Source organism: Trichomycterus rosablanca, chromosome 15 (assembly GCF_030014385.1).
Source record: "Trichomycterus rosablanca isolate fTriRos1 chromosome 15, fTriRos1.hap1, whole genome shotgun sequence".
Classification (NCBI taxonomy): domain Eukaryota; kingdom Metazoa; phylum Chordata; class Actinopteri; order Siluriformes; family Trichomycteridae; genus Trichomycterus; species Trichomycterus rosablanca.
Genome location: NC_086002.1, coordinates 11,171,537 through 11,192,286, shown reverse-complemented (window position 1 = coordinate 11,192,286; position 20,750 = coordinate 11,171,537). Strand labels below are relative to the sequence as shown.

At 40.5% G+C, this 20,750-nt stretch overlaps 1 protein-coding gene across 4 annotated transcripts in view; it reads left to right on the top strand.

Moving 5' to 3' along the window:
- nlgn4xa (neuroligin 4 X-linked a) overlaps positions 1–6,327 on the top strand; it is a 122,485-nt gene extending 116,158 nt beyond the window's left edge. For 2 of the 4 annotated variants that reach the window (XM_063009698.1, XM_063009696.1), the window contains 2 exons: positions 5,446–5,812; positions 5,849–6,327. In XM_063009698.1, the coding sequence (XP_062865768.1) occupies positions 5,446–5,812; positions 5,849–6,316 (835 nt within the window). In that variant the 3' untranslated portion in view covers positions 6,317–6,327. Of the gene's footprint in view, positions 1–5,445 lie in introns of all 4 variants that reach the window. The other 2 variants (XM_063009697.1, XM_063009695.1) reach the window with 2 other exon arrangements.
- The last annotated feature ends 14,423 nt before the right edge of the window (positions 6,328–20,750 follow it).

The window sequence follows — 20,750 nt, the reverse complement described above, 5'->3', positions numbered from 1 at the left end:
TTCTCAGTCCAGCAGTGACAGCTGTTGTTTCTAATCCACTCATACCAGCACAACACACCACCACCATGTCAGTGTCACTGCAGTTCTGAGAATGATCCACCACCCAAATAATACCTGCTCTGTAGTGGTCCTGGGAGATTCCTGACCTTTGAAGAACAGCATGAAAAGGGGCTAACAATGCATGCAGAAAAACAGATGGACTACAGTCAGTAATTGTAGAACTACAAAGTGCTTCTATATGGTAAGTGGAGCTGATAAAATAGACAGTACGTGTAGAAACATGGAGGTGGTTTTAATGTTATGGCTGATCGGTGTAGTGTATAGTGTACCATACTATTAACTACTACTATTTTGTATTATTGCCCATAGGCTTTATCACTTGAAACAGAATTAAATCCTTAATAAAAGCACTCAGGGTTTGATCTTAGTACTACACCAGCATTCCTTGAACTCCCTGCAGCTCCATTAACCTACATTATATGAAAGTGTGACAATGAGGCTATGAATAGGTCTTAGTGGAACTATAATATACAAAGTAAAAGTTACATCCATCCTGTTCAGTTTCTGAAATATGTTTATACTAAGCTCTAAATAATGCGCTCTGTATATTACTGAAAAAGCCTGGCACAGTAATTCAAGTATGATAAATTTAAGTCAGGATTTGTGCCATTAAGGGAATATACATCTTTTTAGCTAGAATGAACCGTGACTGTGCTGGATTTCGCCTTGAGTCGTAGCTGGCTTTAAATGCGAAGAATGTGTTTTATTTATTTCCATTTCTTTTTTTTTTTTTTCTCTCCAAATGGAGTCATCACTATAAATGGAAAGAGCTTCAGGCTAAAAGACACAGATAGGGCAGAGTTCTATTTTGGACAATATTTATAACCAAGATTATATAAATTTATATTTGTTTCAAAAAAGGTAAAAGTTTTAAAGTAACATTTATATTTATTTATTTATTTTTTTCAGCACTGCAGCATCTACACTGATCAGGCATAACATTAAAACCAACTCTTTGTTTTCTACACTCACTGTCCATTTTATCAGCTCCACTTACCATATAGAAGCTACTTTTTTAGCCTGAGTTATTTGGGTGTTGGATCATTCTCACCCTTGCAGTGACACTGACATGGTGGTGGTGTGTTAGTGTGTGTTGTGCTGGTATGATTGGATCAGACACAGCAGCACTGCTGAAGTTTTTAAATACTGTCTACTCACTGTCAACTCTATTAGACACGCCTACTTAGTTGGTCCACCTTGTAGATGTAAAGTCAGAGACGATCGCTCATCTAATAATAATAATACATTTTATTTATATAGCGCTTTTCAAGATACTCAAAGACGCTTTACATAAGACAAATAATCAAAACAAATACGTACATACACCATACAAATCATAGTACAAAATCAAAATAGTACATCAACATCAAGAATAATTAAGATAAAAACAAAGAGAGCAGCATAAGACAGTTCATTAAAAATTAGCTAAATTATGAGAGAGAACAACAAATATAGAACAATTTCTTAAAATTAGACAGAAACAGGACAGATTTACATGCAATCAGGAAACTGAAAACTTTACAAGTTTTAGGATCTAGGACTTCACATTTCTGTCGTGATCTAAGTATAAAAACTATTAAAAAGAATAGCAAAAATAAAAGCATTTATTTCGTGTTGTTACAAGTTAAATGCCATATTGAATAGATGAGTTTTGAGAAGTGACTTGAATTTGGACAGGTCAGGACAATCTCGTATTGCTTCTGTTTGAGTTGGTCATCTTCTAGACCTTCATCAGTGGTCACAGAACGCTGCCCATGGGGCGCTGTTGGCTGGATATTTTTGGTTGGTGGATTATTCTCGGTCCAGCAGTGACATTGATGTGTTTACAAACTCCAGCAGCGCTGCTGTGTCTTATCCACTCATACCAGCACAACACACACTAACACATCACCACCATGTCAGTGGCACTGCAGTGCTGAGAATGATCCAACTCCCAAATTATACCTACGCTGTAGTTGTCCTGTGGGGGTCCCGACCACTAAAGAACAGCACGAAAGGGGGCTAACAAAGCATGCAGAGAAACAGATGGACTACAGTCAGTAATTGGTAAGTGGAGCTGACAAAATGGACAATGAGTGTAGAAACAAGGAGGTGGTTTTAATGTTATGGCTAATCGGTGTATAATCTTAAACATTATTATAGTTTGGCTATTACAAACTATTGAACATACATAATTTTAATAATTAAAACATGTTCAGATGTACTTTAAATGTTAAATGTCATCACACATTGGTTTTAAATGTATTATATTTCACAATCTTGCTCTATACACTACATATGCTAGGAGGTGTTGAATTAGGATTGATTAATCGACTGTGTAAAAAAGCAGAATGAATGACGTGGTCATTTTCTTGGTCAAATAGAATTCATAGAGCGTTATTCACAAAGAAGTAAAGCCATTATGTGGAAAACAAATTTTAGTCTTAATGCTAATGCACTAAAAGAAAAGGGAAATGTGATTAATTTGTATTTGGAAACCTTTTATACCTCTCTGGGTTCTTTGCCTGAATAAAGTGTACGACTACTAAATTGGTCTAAAAAAAGAACTGTTTTGCTCCCAGATGTCCCTTTCACTAAGTCTGTTAGGACTGTGTTATAAAGGCTGTTAAAATACAGAACATGGCTTTATGGGAGTCAGTGAACAAAAGAATATTGTGTTATGAGATGAAGGAACTGTTTGACAGACAGAAAGAATACAAAGTCTTTTCCACACAAAGATTCATATATAATTTCTAATTTGAGGTTAATTAAATTCATTAGACAAATATTTAGAGGCAAGAAATACTGCACATTTATTAAGTAAAGATAAAAAAGTTGTAATTATACAATACACATATTAAAACATATTAAAACCACCTCCTTGTTTCTACACACATTGTCCATTTTATCAGCTCCACTTTTACTCCACAATTACTGACTGTAGTTTTTCTGTTTCTCTGCATGCTTTGTTAGCCCCCTTTCACCCTGTTCTTCAATGGTCAGGACCCCCACAGGACCACCACAGAGCAGGTATTATTTAGGTGGTGGATCATTCTCAGCACTGCAGTGACACTGACATGGTGGTGGTGTGTTAGTGTGTGTTGTGGTGGTATGATTAAATCAGACACAGTAGCCCTGCTGGAGTTTTTAAACACCTCACTGTCACTGCTGGATTGAGAAGAGTCCACCAACCAAAAATATCCAGCCGACAGCGTCCCGTGGGCAGCATCCTGTGACCACTGATGAAGATCTAGAAGATGACCAACTCAAACAGCAGGAATAGATGAGCGATCGTCTCTGACTTTACATCTACAAGGTGGACCAACTAGGTAGATTGGACAGTGAGTGGACACGGTATTTTAAAACTCCAGCAGCGGTCCTGTGTCACACACTAACACACCACCACCATGTCAGTGCCACAGCAGTGCTGGGAATGATCCACCACCCAAATAATATCTACTCTGTAGTGGTCCTGTCCATTGAAGAACAGGGTGAAAAGGGGCTAACAAAGCATGCAGAGAAACAGATGGACTACAGTCAGTAATTGTTGAACTATTGGTAATTGTGCTTCTATATGGTAAGTGGAGCTGATAAAATGGACAATGTGTGTAGAAACAAGAAGGTGGTTTTAATGTTATAGCTGATCTGTGTATTTGCCTAGAACAAACTACAAAACTACAAAACACATCTGAATATAAAACTGGAATACTAAGACGTACCAAATGCACTTTGCACTTACACCTACGAGGCATAACATTATGACCACTTACAGGTGAAGTGAATAACGCTGATTATCTCTTCATCACGTCACTTATTTGTGGGTGGGATATATGTGGGAAAACAACTTACAGGAGTTAAAGGATCTGCTGCTAACATCTTGGTGCCTGATACCACAGCACACCTTTATGGATCTAGTGAAGTCCATGCCTCGACGGGTCAGGGCTGTTTTGGCAGCAAAAGGGGGACCAACAGAATATTAGGAAGGTGGTCATAATGTTATTTCTGGTCGATGTACATATTACCATGTCAGTGTTCCTGCTGTGTGATTTGACTGTCCACGTGACCTTGCGCTCATGCAATGCGTATCGCCCAGTAACATCCCATTAATGACACCAAGCACCATTAGTGATCCCAAACTTTATCTGTACCATTAAACCTATGCAGAATTTAATTACCAAGCTGCCCCATGCTCATTCAACCACCAGGCTGTTTATTTTTATTGCATATGCACTATAATGTATATAAACGCCATTACATTATCAAAAAGAGATGTGCTTTAAGCCAAGACTTACTAAATGCACTAATAGTAAAGTAGTAGCCTAGTAGGTAAAGCTTTGGGCTATTAATCAGAGGATTATTGGTTCAAATCCAGGCTCTCCCAAGCAGCCACTCTTGGGCCCTTAACCCTGTCTGCTCCAGGGCCGCCCTACAATGGCTGACCCTGTGCTCTGACCCCAGGTTTCAAACAAGCTGGAATATGTGGGAAAAGAATTTCATTGTACATTACACTTCTATATGTATATATGACAAATAATGGCCTTTTTTTCTATATTTTTCAACTATGTCAGTACTATGTGCTAAAAATGGTCCACCATCTACATAATACCCAGTCACAGGTGCTTCTAAGGTTGTGTTTATACATTTTTTCCTTTTTTTTGTTCCTTTTCCCCCCATTTTCTTTTTTTAAATTATTTTGTTTATGCATTTTCTCCCCTTTTTCCCGTTTAGTGCATCCAACTGCCCGATTGCCTCATGCTTTCTCACCACCAATGTCGATCCCCGCTCTGATTGAGGAGAACAAAGCTAACCCACTCCCTCTCCGACACGTGGGCAGTAGCGAATGCATTTTGTCACCTACACTTTGACGAGTACAATGCGGATCAGCATTGTGTACGGAGAGACACACCCTGACAGCACTATTTTCCCGTCTCTTTGCAGGTGCCATCAATCAGCCAGCAGATGCCGTAATTGCATTAGTTATGAGAGAGACCCTATCCGGCTTTTTAATATACCACCCCTATCTGAACAACAGGCCAATCGTTGTTCATGTGGCTGCTCAGCCCAGCCTGCAGGCAGAGCTGAGATTTGATACCATGTATTTAGGTGTTCAGCGTGTGTTTTACCACTGCGCCACCTGAGCGGCCCTTTTTCCCCATTTTCAGAGTGTGAAGCAAACCAGATCAAAAATGTATCTATGTATTATTTTCTTGTCTGGTGCAGACCAAGGGGACTGAACCACAAGTGTAAACATTACCTAGGACACCGTGCATAGCAACAGACAGTCAATAACTTAAAAAGTGCATCTAAATGAAAGATACACCTAATAAAATGACTAATAAAAAATAAAATGCTTCAGTTTTTAAGGAAATGTTTAACAATCTTTTGACTTTTCCTTCTTTTGAACAGAGATCCAAATCAACCAGTGCCACAGGACACCAAGTTCATCCACACCAAGCCCAATCGCTTTGAAGAGGTTGCGTGGTCGAAGTACAACCCCAAAGACCAGCTGTACCTTCACATCGGTCTAAAACCAAGAGTCAGAGACCACTACCGTGCCACCAAGGTGGCCTTCTGGCTTGAATTGGTTCCTCACCTTCACAACATCAATGATCTCCTCCAATACGTCTCCACAACCACCAAGATTCCACCGCAGGACACTACACCATTCCCGTATACCAAACGACTGGGAAAAACCTGGCCGTCCACCACAAGGCATCCGGGAATACCTCCTTCAAATACCAAGCAGACCACAGACCAGCACAAAGGCAACGACGTTGGCGAGGACTCTGCTGTTATGATTGAGACTAAGCGTGATTACTCAACTGAATTGAGCGTCACCATTGCGGTGGGGGCCTCACTACTCTTCTTAAACATCCTGGCCTTTGCTGCACTCTACTACAAAAAGGACAAGCGACGGCATGAATCCGGGCGTCGCGGCACCAGCCCGCAGCGCAACGTCAACTCGAACGCGAACGACATCTCGCGCATACAGAGTGACGAGCTGGCATCGCTGCAGATGAAGCAGCAGCAGCAACAGCTGGAACAGCAGCTGGAGAACGAGCACAGGCACGAGTGCGAGGCGCTGCGACTGGCCTGTCCGCCTGATTACGCACTCACGCTGCGCCGATCGCCCGATGACGTCCCTCTGATGACACCCAGCACCATCACGATGATTCCCAGCTCGCTCGGTACCATGCAACCTTTGCACAATTTCAATTTCGTGGGGACTCAGAATAACACCAACCTGCCCCATGCTCACTCGACCACCAGGGTATAGCTGGGTACATTTTTCGGAGTACATTCTGACTATTACAGGATTCTGTAGGAAGTCAGAGTTGGCTTCCTGACATGGGATTTAAGTCTCTGAAGTCTCATGCATCAAAGTATTACTTTATTCGCTTCACTAAGAAATTGATTCTCAGTGGATAAGATTATTTTGCTACATCTTGTTAAAAAAAATCTTATATGACTTAAAAAAGAATGAATGTTACTTAACATGCAGTGAACTCAGAGCCAAGAAGAAAAGGAATTGATGGATGTTTTGTTACCAAAATAATTTTTTGACTATATTGCTTGCCACATAGACTTCCAAAGGAAAACGGGAAGGCAGCAAGGATCTGTCAAATCTTTGTACAATACTTGTTCTCTGATGACAAGAATAATACCTGACATTGTTACAGTTATACAAAGTCTACTTTTCCAGCACATATTGGACAAGAGAACATATATCTCAGCCTGGAATTATGTATTTATGACAAATTTGTAAAGATTATTATGTAAATAGCTGTGAGTTATAGATCTAATACAAAAATCTGCTTTCATTGTTGTTTTGGTTTCAAATATGACTATTCAGATATGAGCTTGTCTTAGCATTGGCTGTAAATTCACCAATCATAGCGGGATTTTTTTTTTTTTTTTTTTTTTTTTTGTCTTTACATGCAGAAAAACAGCCTAACCATAACTGTCCTCTGAGTGACCCTTCATTATTATGTCTATCGCATGTTGTTTTTCAACACCACCTTCATGCAGCAGCCTCTTATTTCTTAGTTTTTTATGCCTCAAGACCAATCAGATTCTTTTTCATTCAATAATAATGCTTTGTTTCTAGGAGCCAGTTCAAATCCTGACCTGAAACCATAAACATTATCTTTTTTTTTTTCCTTTTACATTTTCAAAGCTTTTAAATCACTTGGCACCACTGCCTGAGCCGAAGATATGTATGATCAGCAATGAACTGTCTGGGATATAAACCTAATTACAGAATAAAAGAAAAAAAAAAGCACAGGCAGTGGATTTTGCTCTTAGTTGAATATGTTTGTAAAGACCTATACGTTAGATATTTTTACTCGTCATATGCTAGCAATATGTATTGTGCCAGGCTTGTGATATTTTTTGGGTTCCAACGCAAGTGAATGCGTGTAAATAAATACAAAAAAAAATATTATTAACCCTGATATTTTTCGTTCTGCATCTTATAATGAGAACTTGAAGTGCAAGATTTAAAAGAAATCATGCAATGCAATTGACATTTATATAAAAGTACATTTGTATATTAAATCTAAGATATACATCATAGTCCCTTCATCTGTCAATAATTCAAGGGTGATATGTAGAATTTGAAAGAATAGTTGTGTTATTGTTTGCGGTTTTTGCCTTAATAATAGATGATATTTCTGGCTGGACACCTATATAATTTTTTTCTGCAAAGTTTCTAATAAAATCACAGTATTTTCTAAAGCAGATTTTATGTCTGTTGACTTTTACATTGTGTGTTCACAGGAAAAGTGGATTTGATTTGACCTGACCGTTATGATGGATGAGTTTTAACATTTTTTAGGTTTAAAAACTCTGGACAAGATACCAATTTATCACTTGTACTTTAGCCACACCCCTTTTTCCCCATCCAAAGCATTATACCATGCATTATATTTGTGTGTAGATGTCCAACAGGCTAATAGCACCGCTGAGGATTTACACCTTAACACCTTAACATCAGCCATAACAATAAAACCACCTCCTTGTTACTACACTCACTGCCCATTTTATCAGCTCCACTTACCATATAGAAGCACTTTGTAGTTATACAAGTGGTCCACCTGTTTCTTTGCATGTTTTGTTAGCACCCTTTCATGCTGTTCTTCAATGGTCAGAACTCTCCCAGGACCACTACAGAGCAGGTATTATTTGGGTGGTGGATCATTCTCAGCACTGCAGTGACACTGACATGGTGGTGGTGTGTTAGTGTGTGTTGTGCTGGTATGAGTGGATCAGACACAGCAGTGCTGATGGAGTCACTGTGAATAGTCCACCAACCAAAAATATCCAGCCAACAGCGCCCCGTGGGCAGCTTCCTGTGACCGCTGATGAAGGTCTAGAAGAACTCACACAGCAGCAATAGACGAGCGATCGTCTCTGACTTTACATCTACAAGGTGGACCAACTAGGTAGGAGTGTCTAATAGAGTGGACAGTGAGTGGACACTTTATTTAAAAACTCCAGCAGCACTGCTGTGTCTGATCCACTCATACCAGCACAACACACACTAACACACCAGCACCATGTCAGTGTCACTGCAGTGCTGAGAATCATCCACCACCTATACAATACCTGCTCTGTCGTGGTCCTGACCATTGAAGAACAGAGTGAAAGCAGGCTTAAAAGGTATGTAGAGAAACACATGGACTACAGTCAGTAATTGTAGAGCTACAAAGTGCTTCTATATGGTAAGTGGAGCAGATAAAATGGACAGTGAGTGTAGGTTTTAATGTTATGGCTGATCTGTGTATATTCTGGATGTAGTGTTTGTTAATATTGTGCTACTGTGGCTTACTATCATGTTCAGTAGCTTCTTTCTGCTGACTTGGGTGGTGGTCTGGTGCAAACCCTGTTTCCTCACATAAGTTCCTATTCACTCACGTACACCTACAGTGTATCACAAAAGTGAGTACACCCCTCACATTTCTGCAAATATTTCATTATATCTTTTCATGGGACAACACTATAGACATGAAACTTGGATATAACTTAGATTAGTCAGTGTACAGCTTGTATAGCAGTGTAGATTTACTGTGTTCTGAAAATAACTCAACACACAGCCATTAATGTCTAAATAGCTGGCAACATAAGTGAGTACACCCCACAGTGAACATGTCCAAATTGTGCCCAAATGTGTCGTTGTCCCTCCCTGGTGTCATGTGTCAAGATCCCAGGTGTAAATGGGGAGCAGGGCTGTTAAATTTGGTGTTTTGGGTACAATTCTCTCATACTGGCCACTGGATATTCAACATGGCACCTCATGGCAAAGAACTCTCTGAGGATGTGAGAAATAGAATTGTTGCTCTCCACAAAGATGGCCTGGGCTATAAGAAGATTGCTAACACCCTGAAACTGAGCTACAGCATGGTGGCCAAGGTCATACAGCGGTTTTCCAGGACAGGTTCCACTCGGAACAGGCTTCGCCAGGGTCGACCAAAGAAGTTGAGTCCACGTGTTCGGCATCATATCCAGAGGTTGGCTTTAAAAAATAGACACATGAGTGCTGCCAGCATTGCTGCAGAGGTTGAAGACGTGGGAGGTAAGCCTGTCAGTGCTCAGACCATACACCGCACACTGCATCAACTCGGTCTGCATGGTCGTCATCCCAGAAGGAAGCTGACGCACAAGAAAGCCCGCAAACAGTTTGCTGAAGACAAGCAGTCCAAGAACATGGATTACTGGAATGCCCTGTGGTCTGACGAGACCAAGATAAACTTGTTTGGCTCAGATGGTGTCCAGCATGTGTGGCGGAGCCCTGGTGAGAAGTACCAAGACAACTGTATCTTGCCTACAGTCAAGCATGGTGGTGGTAGCATCATGGTCTTGGGCTGCATGAGTGTTGCTGGCACTGGGGAGCTGCAGTTCATTGAGGGAAACATGAATTCCAACATGTACTGTGACATTCTGAAACAGAGCATGATCCCCTCCCTTCGAAAACTGGGCCTCATGGCAGTTTTCCAACAGGATAACAACCCCAAACACAACCTCCAACATGACAACTGCCTTGCTGAGGAAGCTGAAGGTAAAGGTGATGGACTAAACCCAATTGAGCACCTGTGGCGCATCCTCAAGTGGAAGGTGGAGGAGTTTAAGGTGTCTAACATCCACCAGCTCCGTGATGTCATCATGGAGGAGTGGAAGAGGATTCCAGTAGCAACCTGTGCAGCTCTGGTGAATTCCATGCCCAGGAGGGTTAAGGCAGTGATAATAATGGTGGTCACACAAAATATTGACACTTTGGGCACAATTTGGACATGTTCACTGTGGGGTGTACTCACTTATGTTGCCAGCCATTTAGACATTAATGGCTGTGTGTTGAGTTATTTTCAGAAGACAGTAAATCTACACTGCTATACAAGCTGTACACTGACTACTCTAAGTTATATCCAAGTTTCATGTCTATAGTGTTGTCCCATGAAAAGATATAATAAAATATTTGCAGAAATGTGAGGGGTGTACTCACTTTTGTGATACACTGTATGTATAATGTAAAGTAGCCAAATGATCTTCTGCATGTTTTTGGAAGGCGAGAGAAAGCTGAAGTACCTGGAGCAAACCTACATGGACTTAAAGAACTTAAACACAGCCTATACAGACAGACAGTCATCAGATGAAGTTTTGAACTTGGGTAAGCTATCTGTTGCACCAATGGGTTTTTTTTCAGTGTTTAATAGAAATATACTTAAAAACTGGTTCTCTGTGAAATTGTTTATGAAATATAAAACCAGCATATTTTCAGTCATTAGTTTTCTAATGAGCCATGGATATTTGGGAACAACAGGGGAGGACACATAGTGTTATAAGCTATTCAGTGGTTCGTTCGGATCTGTATTAGTTCCCATGAAGGGTAGAAGTATAAAGAAAAATGTGGGAGTCTTAAAAGGTAGCAGATGCAAATAGCTCACTTTCTTTATGCATTATAGCTGCTATTTACTTGCTGGATGTTGTGCACCTTAATTAGCACTTTCCACCATGTCAGCAAACTCCTTACAACAGTGGTTATACGAGGTTATCTCTTCATTTCAGATGAATACACCCTACCATCTGTGCATTATCTGGAAAAGAACAACCAGCTGGAGAGGCTGAATTAAGAGCTCAGTTAATATCTTTAAAGCCACTGCAAAGATTATCAAGGTGGCTAGACTTATGCTATCACCTGTGTGTGACTGCAATCTGATACGTGCTGCTGTTTATTTAATTTTGATAAAGACGTGTATACCAGGGTTACAAGAGGACATATTCTGAAAGAGAACTGGCTGTCATAGCTGCCGAAGATGGTTCAGTGAAGTACTAAACTTGGAAAATTATCAGTTATAAACGGTTGACATTTCATTTCTGTAGAAAAGAAAATGTTTAGCTTTCTGTATTCCTCCAACTCTCTTGCCTGCCCCTAGACTAGACATTAAAATCCAGCTGTGCAATGATGATGAAGTTACTTTTTATCTGGCATTGCCTTTCTCAGGCATGGCCAATTGTGTCAACCAGACTCGAAACTGTGTCTCTGCAGTTGTTGGCTAGGACGGCAGACTAATGCATTACCTGAATTTTATTAATTTATATTTTAAGACAAATAAATAAATATTAATATACACCCTGGAATACACTGATCACCAGTCTGAGCACCCTAGTCTGGGCACCAATTTGTCAAGGGGAATGTCCACCTACCCAAAAGACAAAATAATGATGTGATTCCAAACATGTGATGTCAACAGGTGATTGTAATCATGGTTTGGTACAAACCATGTTAACATGTCCAGAAGCGATGTCATCTTCATTGGGCTCGGAGGCATCTAGGATTGACCATCACACAGTGTAAACGTGTATTGTGGTCAGATGAATCAGCATTCCAGGGTTTTTTTTAAACAAATGGACGCCGTGTGCTCCGGACCAAAGACGAAAAGGACCATCCAGACTGTTATCAGCAACAAGTCCAAAAGCCAGGGTCTGTCATGGTATGGGGCTGTTTCAGTGCCCTTGGCAAAGGTATTTTTACTTTTGTCTGCAGTCCTGACCTGTCCTCAATAGAGAATGTGTGGAGAATTTTGAAATGAAAAATATGACCCTGTGCTGTTGCACATCTTAAGACGTGTTTGCAGGAAGAATGGGACAAAATAAAAGCTGAAACACTAAATCACTTGGTCTCCTCGGTGCCAAAACATCTTTTAAGTGTGGTGAAAAGGAATGGCAACATTACAAAGTGGTAAATACTTTACTGTCCCAACTTTTTTTTGAAATGTGTTGCAGGCCTGAAATGCAGGAATGGATGTTTATTAATAAATGAAATGAAGTTGAGCAGACATGAAATATCTCAGATTCATCCTGTCTGCAATCAAATAAAAGTCAAAGGCATACTGTCCCAACTTCTTCTGATTTGTATTTGTATTTTACTTATTTACTATTTAACTCATTTAATCAGAAGCAATCACTCAACATTTTGCGAGTATTCAGGAAACCAAAGTACACAGGTCACAGGGAGAATGTGCCAAAGTTCTTAGAGACAGTGAACTAAGTCCAGGTTTGAACCCCCACCCAAAAATATACATATTCCCTCTGAAATATTTGTATTTGAAAGCCTGTCTTTCTTCTCATGCAAACTCAGCCAATCTGTTGATAGTCAATAATATAGAAATGTGTGGATCAGCAGTTTTCATCAACCTCTCAAGTATAAACAGTTGATGTTATCTATATTCATGACATATGTCCATGAAACAAGTCCAAAAGAAGTCAAATGAGATTTGAAACAAGACACAGATCTAATCTAACAACATAGAAGCCCAGATCTAAGAAAGAAGATGCAAAATCCGGCTTGCAGCAATGACGATGTGACTTCTTATCTGGCTTTTCCTTTCTGTACAGCACCACCTGAATTTATGTATTTATTCTTTTTTAAGACAAAGTCTGCCAATTGATTAAGACAATTGCCTGATTGTGTCATGAGTCCTCTCCAGTAATGCCGACCCCGGGTCTGAATGAGGAGAACAAAGCTAACCCACGCCCCCTCCGACACGTGGGTAGCAGCCGTATGCATCGTGTAACCTACACTTGACGAGTGCATATGCGGATCAGCCCTGTGTACGGAGAGACACACCCTGATCAGCGCACTCTTTCCTCGTCTCTGTGCAGGTGCCATCAATCAGCCAGCAGAGGTCGTACTTGCACCAGTCATGAGAGAGTCCCTATCCGGCTTAATATTCCACCCCTATATGAACAACAGGCCAATCGTTGTTCATGTGGTCGCTCAGCCCAGCCGGCAGGCAGAGCTGAGACTCGATACGATGTATTTCAGATCCCAGCTCTGGTGTTCTAGCGTGTGTTTTTACCACTGCGCCACCTGAACGGCCTTTTTTTTAATTATATACAATCATATATTCAAACAAAAATGAATAGCAAGATTAACACATCTAAGGTTGTGACCTCTTTGGTAAATTTGACTTAAAAACTACTAGTCTATTTAAACCTGTTTTCTTCTAGATGGCCTAATTTTCATCTAAAATGATTATTGTACGTTAACTTAAGAACACAGTAATTAATACCACTGGGGCTGGTTTTTAGTATTTACAGAAACCCAGCAATAATTGCATGATTTACTGGTAGCTAATTTGCTGTTTTAACGAATGTAAGGTTTATGAGTAAAGCTGAACCATTTGGACAGCAGCAGGGAGCTCAACTTTTACCCAGCATGATATCCAATAATGGAGTCTCTTTCTGTAATTTTACCCATCAGGTGGTACTGTTTTTTAAAGCTGTGTAAATATCTAGAACAAAGTAAGGGTTTATTTTTCTTTAAAAAGGGCTTTTTTTTAAATACACTGATCAGCCATAACATGAAAACCACCTCACTGTCCATTTTATCAGCTACACTTACCATATAGAAGCACTTTGTAGTTTTACAATTACTGACTGTAGTCCATCTATTTCTATGCATACCTTTTTAGCCTGCTTTCACCCTGTTCTTCAATGGTCAGGACCCCCACAGGACAACCACAGTGCACGTATTATTTAGGTGGTGGATCATTCTTACCACTGCAGTGACACTGACATGGTGGTGGTGTGTTAGTGTGCGTTGTGCTTGTATGAGTGGATCAGACACAGCAGCGCTGCTGGAGTTTTTAAATACCATGTCCACTCACTGTCCACTCTATTAGACACCCCTACCTAGTTGGTCCACCTTGTAGATGTAAAGTCAGAGACGATCGCTCATCTATTGCTGCTGTTTGAGTTGGTCATCTTCTAGACCTTCATCAGTGGTCACAGGACGCTGCCCACGGGGCACTGCTGGATGGATATAGTTTTGGTTGGTGGACTTTTCTCAGTCCAGCAGTGACAGTGAGGAGTTTAAAAACTCTATAAGCATTGCTGTGTCTGATCCACTCATACCAGCACAACACACACTAACACACCACCACCATGTCAGTGTCACTGCAGTTCTGAGAATGATCCACCACCCAAATAATACCTACTCTGTAGTGGTCCTGTGGGGGTCCTGATTATGCAATGTAGAAATTGTGCCATAATGGTGTTGCAGATGGTGTGGGTTTACACACCTAGTATCTCATTTTTTGATCTCATGAGTAGACTTTTGTTATGTTGAGGAGATTACCTCTCTTTACTCTGTAACTTACCATGTAATACATTTACAGTAAGCCCCTTACACCTATTTGCTTCCAAATATCTTAGAACGACATTAAATATGTACATGACAGTAAATGTGCACAGAACGCTGTTATATTGTATATTAAATCACAAAGCAAAAGACTATACTGAAATTGAAACTAACATGTAACTAGAGTTCAAACAAAAATATAGAAAATGGAGACTTTCTTGGCTGGACTTGCTGTTTTAATAAAGTTGCCGCTGTGAGGTGTGTCAGCACCTTATAAAGTTGTCAATTTAAAACACATCCATGCTGGAATGTATTGACTCGACAAGTGCAGACAGCCACTTCAGTTTAATAAAACAGCAGGTCCAGTCAGGAAAATCCCCATCTGCTGTATTTACAAAGCTGTAATCATTGTGTCCAGTGCTGTTTCTTGGTAGAATATAACTTCAAGCCAGCAAGTCAATTTCTAGTGAATAAACCAGGCATTTAGAATCACCAAATCACAGACTAAAATGGTTGGTTAATTAAATGTTAAGTAAACGTTCATCTAACAGTTAACTGTAGTTTAAAACATGTAGAACACAAGAATATCCCAGAGTGAACTTATTGTTTTAATAAAGATTTGGCTTTGTCTGTAACTCAAAAGGACACAGAGCATAGCCATAACATTAAAACCACCTCCTTGTTTCTACAGTCACTGTCCATTTTATCAGCTCCACTTACCATATAAGAGACCTTTGTAGTTCTACAATTACTGACTGTAGTCTATTTCTCTACATACTTTTTTAGCCTGCTTTCACCATGTTCTTTAATGGTCAGGACCCACACAGGACCACCACAGAGCAGGTATTATTTAGGTGGTGGGTCATTCTCAGCACTGCAGGGAAACTGACATGGTGGTGGTGTGTTAGTGTGTGTTGTGCTGGTATGAGTGGATCATACACAGCAGCGCTGCTGGAGTTTTTAAATACCGTGTCCACTCACTGTCCACTCTATTAGACACTCCTACCTAGTTGGTCCACCTTGTAGATGTAAAGCCAGAGACGATCGCTCATCTATTGCTGCTGTTTGAGTTGGTCATCTTCTAGACCTTCATCAGTGGTCACAGGTTGGTGGACTATTCTCAATCCAGCAGTGACAGTGCAGTGTTTTTTAAAACTCCAGCAGCGCTGCTGTGTCTGATCCACTCATACCAGCACAACACACACTAACACACCACCACCATGCCAGTGTCATTGCAGTGCCGAGAATGATCCTCCACCCAAATAATACCTGCTCTGTGGGGGTCCTGACCACTGAAGAACATCATGAAAGGGGGCTAACAAAGCATGCAGAGATACAGATGGACTACAGTCAGTAATTGTAGAACTACAAAGTGCTCCTATATGGTAAGTGGAGCTAATGAAATGGACAGTGAGTGTAGAAACAAGGAGGTGGTTTAAATGTTATGGCTGATCTGTGTAATCCACCAAAACAAAACCTAGGTGAGCACATAATATGAATTAAATCAGTGATGAAAATGGAACCAAGACATAGCACAAATCAGAAATAATTAGATCAAGACAAGCCTGTCATTATTTGGAAACTTGAAGTGGAAATACCCTGGTCATATTTGAACATTCATATTGTGTATTATGATAAGCAGGATCACTGAACAAAAAGATGTCAGACAAGGACTGAACAAACATTTCTATCACAGCGATTAAAGTGACCAAAACTGACACGATGAACAAAAAAGCTCTTAAACCTCGTTTGCAGTTGAACAGAAGCAGCCTATTTATTTTATGATGCACTGATGCATGTACTGACTGCAAACACTGTGGTGATCAAGAAGACAGGGGTAAGTGAAAGTGATAGACTGTCCCTCTGTTTACCTCATTTAGTTCTCAAGTAAGACTTTATCAGCTTGGCCAATCTAGCCACTGGACCTCTGAGAACGCTAAATTGCATTTCTAAATTGTTTAGTGAAAGATATTTGCTGAGGAGACACTTGCCTCTGCATTTGCCTAACATGTTGCATCTAAGTCGGCAATAAATTACCCAGATCTGCCATCATTATTGCTTTGTTTTATTGATCCTGCGTCAAATGATGCCAGGGAATTAGCTTTTAAATGAGAGCCAAAACAGCAGAAGCAATAAATGAAACCCTAAACAGTTACTAACACTGAGACAACATCTATACACTGATCAGCCATAACATTAAAACCACCTCCTTGTTTCTACACTCACTGTCCATTTTAACAGCTCCACTTACCATATAGGAGACCTTTGTAGTTCTACAATTACTGACTGTAGTCCATCTGTTTCTCTGAATGCTTTGTTAGCCCCCTTTCATGCTGTTCTTCAATGGTCAGGACTCTCCCAGGACCACTACAGAGCAGGTATTATTTGGGTGGTGGATCATTCTGAGCACTGCAGTGACACTGACATGGTGGTGGTGTGTTAGTGTGTGTTGTGCTGTTATGAGTGGATCAGTCACAGCAATGCTGATAGAGTTTTTAAACACCTCACTGTCACTGCTGGACTGAGAATAGTCCACCAACCAAAAATATCCGGCCAACAGCGCCCAGTGGGCAGTGTCCTGTGACCACTGATGAAGGTCTAGAAGATGACCAACTCAAACAGCAGCAATAGGTGAGCGATCATCTCTGACTTTACATCTACAAAGTGGACCAACCAGGTAGGAGTGTCTAATAGAGTGGACACGGTATTTAAAAACTCCAGCAGCGCTGCTGTGTCTGGTCCACTCATACCAGCACAACACACACTAACACAACACCACCATGTCAGTGTCACTGCAGTGCTGAGAATGACCCATCACCCAAATAATACGTACTCTGTGGTGGTCCTATGGGGGTCCTGACCATTAAAGAACAGGGTGAAAGCAGGCTAAAAAGGTATGTAGAGAAACAGATGGACTACAGTCAGTAATTGTAGAACTTTTTTAAAAAGAATATTTTTTTAAATAGATAACTCCCCTTAAAAGCTCAATTATGATTATACAATTTGGCATTCATAGTCATACATAATAATAAAGTTATTAGTATAGTGATTTTGTAAATATATGTGGTAGTTTCCTAGAAGATTATGAGCAATGTGTGTAATGTTAATGTGTCTGATTGTAGTGTGGGGGGTTTGTCTAAGGACATGACCATCTGTGTGCTTTATATTGGTTTTGATTAGGCTGTTGCCCTTTATACTGATGTTTTAAAGCTCCACTGATGTTCCGATCACAATGTTGGAAGCGAAAAGGGCAAACCGGAGCGGTGGAGGAAGATTATATTGATGGAGGACAAAATGTTGGCTAAACTTACAGGAAGATGCCTTCCCAAAACCAATGAAAGAAAGCAGGAAGCCACTGTAGAGCACAGGTAGGGGTTTGGGGATTGAATACCTGCAGCAGTTGATTGGGTAATTAGGGAAGTTTTTACTGTACTTCATGATCTCCTCACCCAAACTTGTGCTGTGCACCAACACATGCTTTGGCCATCATACATGACCACTGACATGTCTGTTAAATGCTGTTAATGTAAATCCTGTGATTTGATTATAGTTAAGCTGCAAAAACCAAGCTAGTTCAAAGCAGTTATATTATATGTATTCATTTTCCCCTGTTTTACCCAATCAGATTTCTTAAACCCACATCAGCCACCTAGGCTTGATCCTTCCTAATTGGCACAGTGGTTTTAAGTGATGAGAGAAGGGCAGAGGAAGAAGTGTGTGTGATGAAGTGGCATGAGCAGCCATGAATACTCATGACTTGACTGAAAGTTAATTAACTTAGCTTCTAGATTTCATTAGTCTTCCAGCTGCCGGGACTCTCATTTATGCATGTGCCTTTCTAAACAGACATTACCCAGCCGTATTGATCCAGCCCTGACAGGCGCACTCAACAAACAGGAAGTGGGAAATAGGAAAAGGGTAAGGCTGGTGAGACAGTGAGTGCAGTTTGCTAAGGGAATCGATGATATATGGACATGAAGGTTTAAAGGAAAACCAACACAGGGTTGCAGAATTAGGTTCTACTGTACTTAAGATTCTATTGTACTGGAGGAATGTTATTAAAATGAAGAGGTGCAACACAATCCTTACAAAAAATTAACCTCAATAGTTGTTGGGTTGTGATTAGCTGATTATAATATTAATAAGCTGATTAGTCTAAACAAGTGGACCTGAATTATCAGTGGTAGCTAAGAAACTAAGTTATTGGACCATTAATTAGAAGGTTAGTGGTTTAAGACCTGCCACTACCAGCTAAACTCCCCAAATATTACAAGACAGACACCTGGAGAGAAACCAGACTCAATAGGGACCCATTATTTGTTAGGACAATTTGGATAATTTACAACCCCAAATCAGTTGGGACAGCATGGAAAATGCAAATATGAACCTGAGATATTTCATATTTTGTCTGGTCAACTGCATTTCATTTATTAATAAACATCCATTCCTGCATTTCAGGTCTCTGCAACACGTTCCCAAAAGTTGGGACAGTAAAGCATTTACCACTTTGTAATGTTGCTATTCCTTTTCAACACACTTAAAAGACATTTTGGCACCGAGGATATCAAGTGATTTAGTGTTTCAGCTTTTAAGTTGTCTCATTCTTCCTGCAAACACGTCTTAAGATGTGCAACACATTCTCTATTGGGGACAGGTCAGGACTGCAGGCAGGCCTGTCCAGTACCCGTACCCTCTTCTTTTGCAGCCATGCCTTTGTAATGTGTGCAGCGTGTGGTTTTGCATTGTCTTGTTGAAAAATGCTGGACGTCCCTGGAAAGGATGACATCTTGAAGGCAGCACATGTTGCTCTAAGATCCCAATGTACTTTTTCTGCATTAATGCTGCCATTACAGAAGTGTAAATGACCTTTGCCAAGGGCACTGACACAACCCCATACCACGACAGACCCTGGATGGTCCTTGTCGTCTTTGGTCCAGAGCACACAGTGTTCATTTTTCCAAAAAAGACCTGGAATGCTGATTCATCTGACCACAATACACGTTTCCACTGTGTGATGGTCCATCCTAGATGCCCCCGAGCCCAGAGAAGTCGACGCCGCTTCTGGACATGGTTAACATAAGACTTCTTTTTTTGCACAGTAAAGTTTTAAGTGGCATTTGTGCATGTAACTCTGTATTGTAGTGCTTGACAAAGGTTTGCCAAAGTAATCCCTCACCCATGTGGTTATATCAGCTATTGATGAGTGGCGGTTCTTGATGCAGTGCCGTCTGAGGGATCAAACTCAACAGGAACCCATTACTCTTGAGTATAGTTTGGATTTTTAAGTTAAAACAAATAAAAATCATCTTCCTTCAGTTTAGTCTGTAGTTGAATACAGTTTTACAGTGAGTTCTTGACATTGTGAGTGCAGTCACTACAAATTCCGATCACATCCAGTCCAGAATGAATGGTATTGTTGTCATGGCAGCCTTAAATCTATGGGCTTCAGTCACAGGAGGTTGAAATGGTTGATGTCAGAACTACCTTAGAGTAAAAATGGTGTAGAAAGTAAAATCAATAATACTTAGAAGTCAGTTGTGCAGAATATAGCCATAACTAAAAGAGAGAACTAGAAGGAACAATAGCCATGAGGGCTCTGTTGGGACATCAGCATCCACCTCCGTCACCATCAACAAACCTTAGTGACCGTGTGTGAGAGGCTGAATAATAGCAACCCAACATCCATAATCATCATACACTGATCAGCCATAACATTAAAACCACCTCCTTGTTTCTACACTCACTGTCCATTTTATCAGCTCCACTTACCATATAGAAGCACTTTGTAGTTCTACAATTACTGACTGTAGTCCATCTATTTTTCTGCATGCTTTTTTAACCTGCTTTCACTCTCCTCTTCAATGGTCAGGACCCCCACAGGACCACCACAGAGCAGGTATTATTTAGGTGGTGGATCATTCTCAGCACTGCAGTGACACTGACATGGTGGTGGTGTGTTCGTGTGTGTTGTGCTGGTATGAGTGAATCAGACACAGCAGTGCTGCTGGAGTTTTTAAACACTGTGTCCACTCACTGTCCACTCTATTAGACACTCTTACCTAGTTGGTCCACC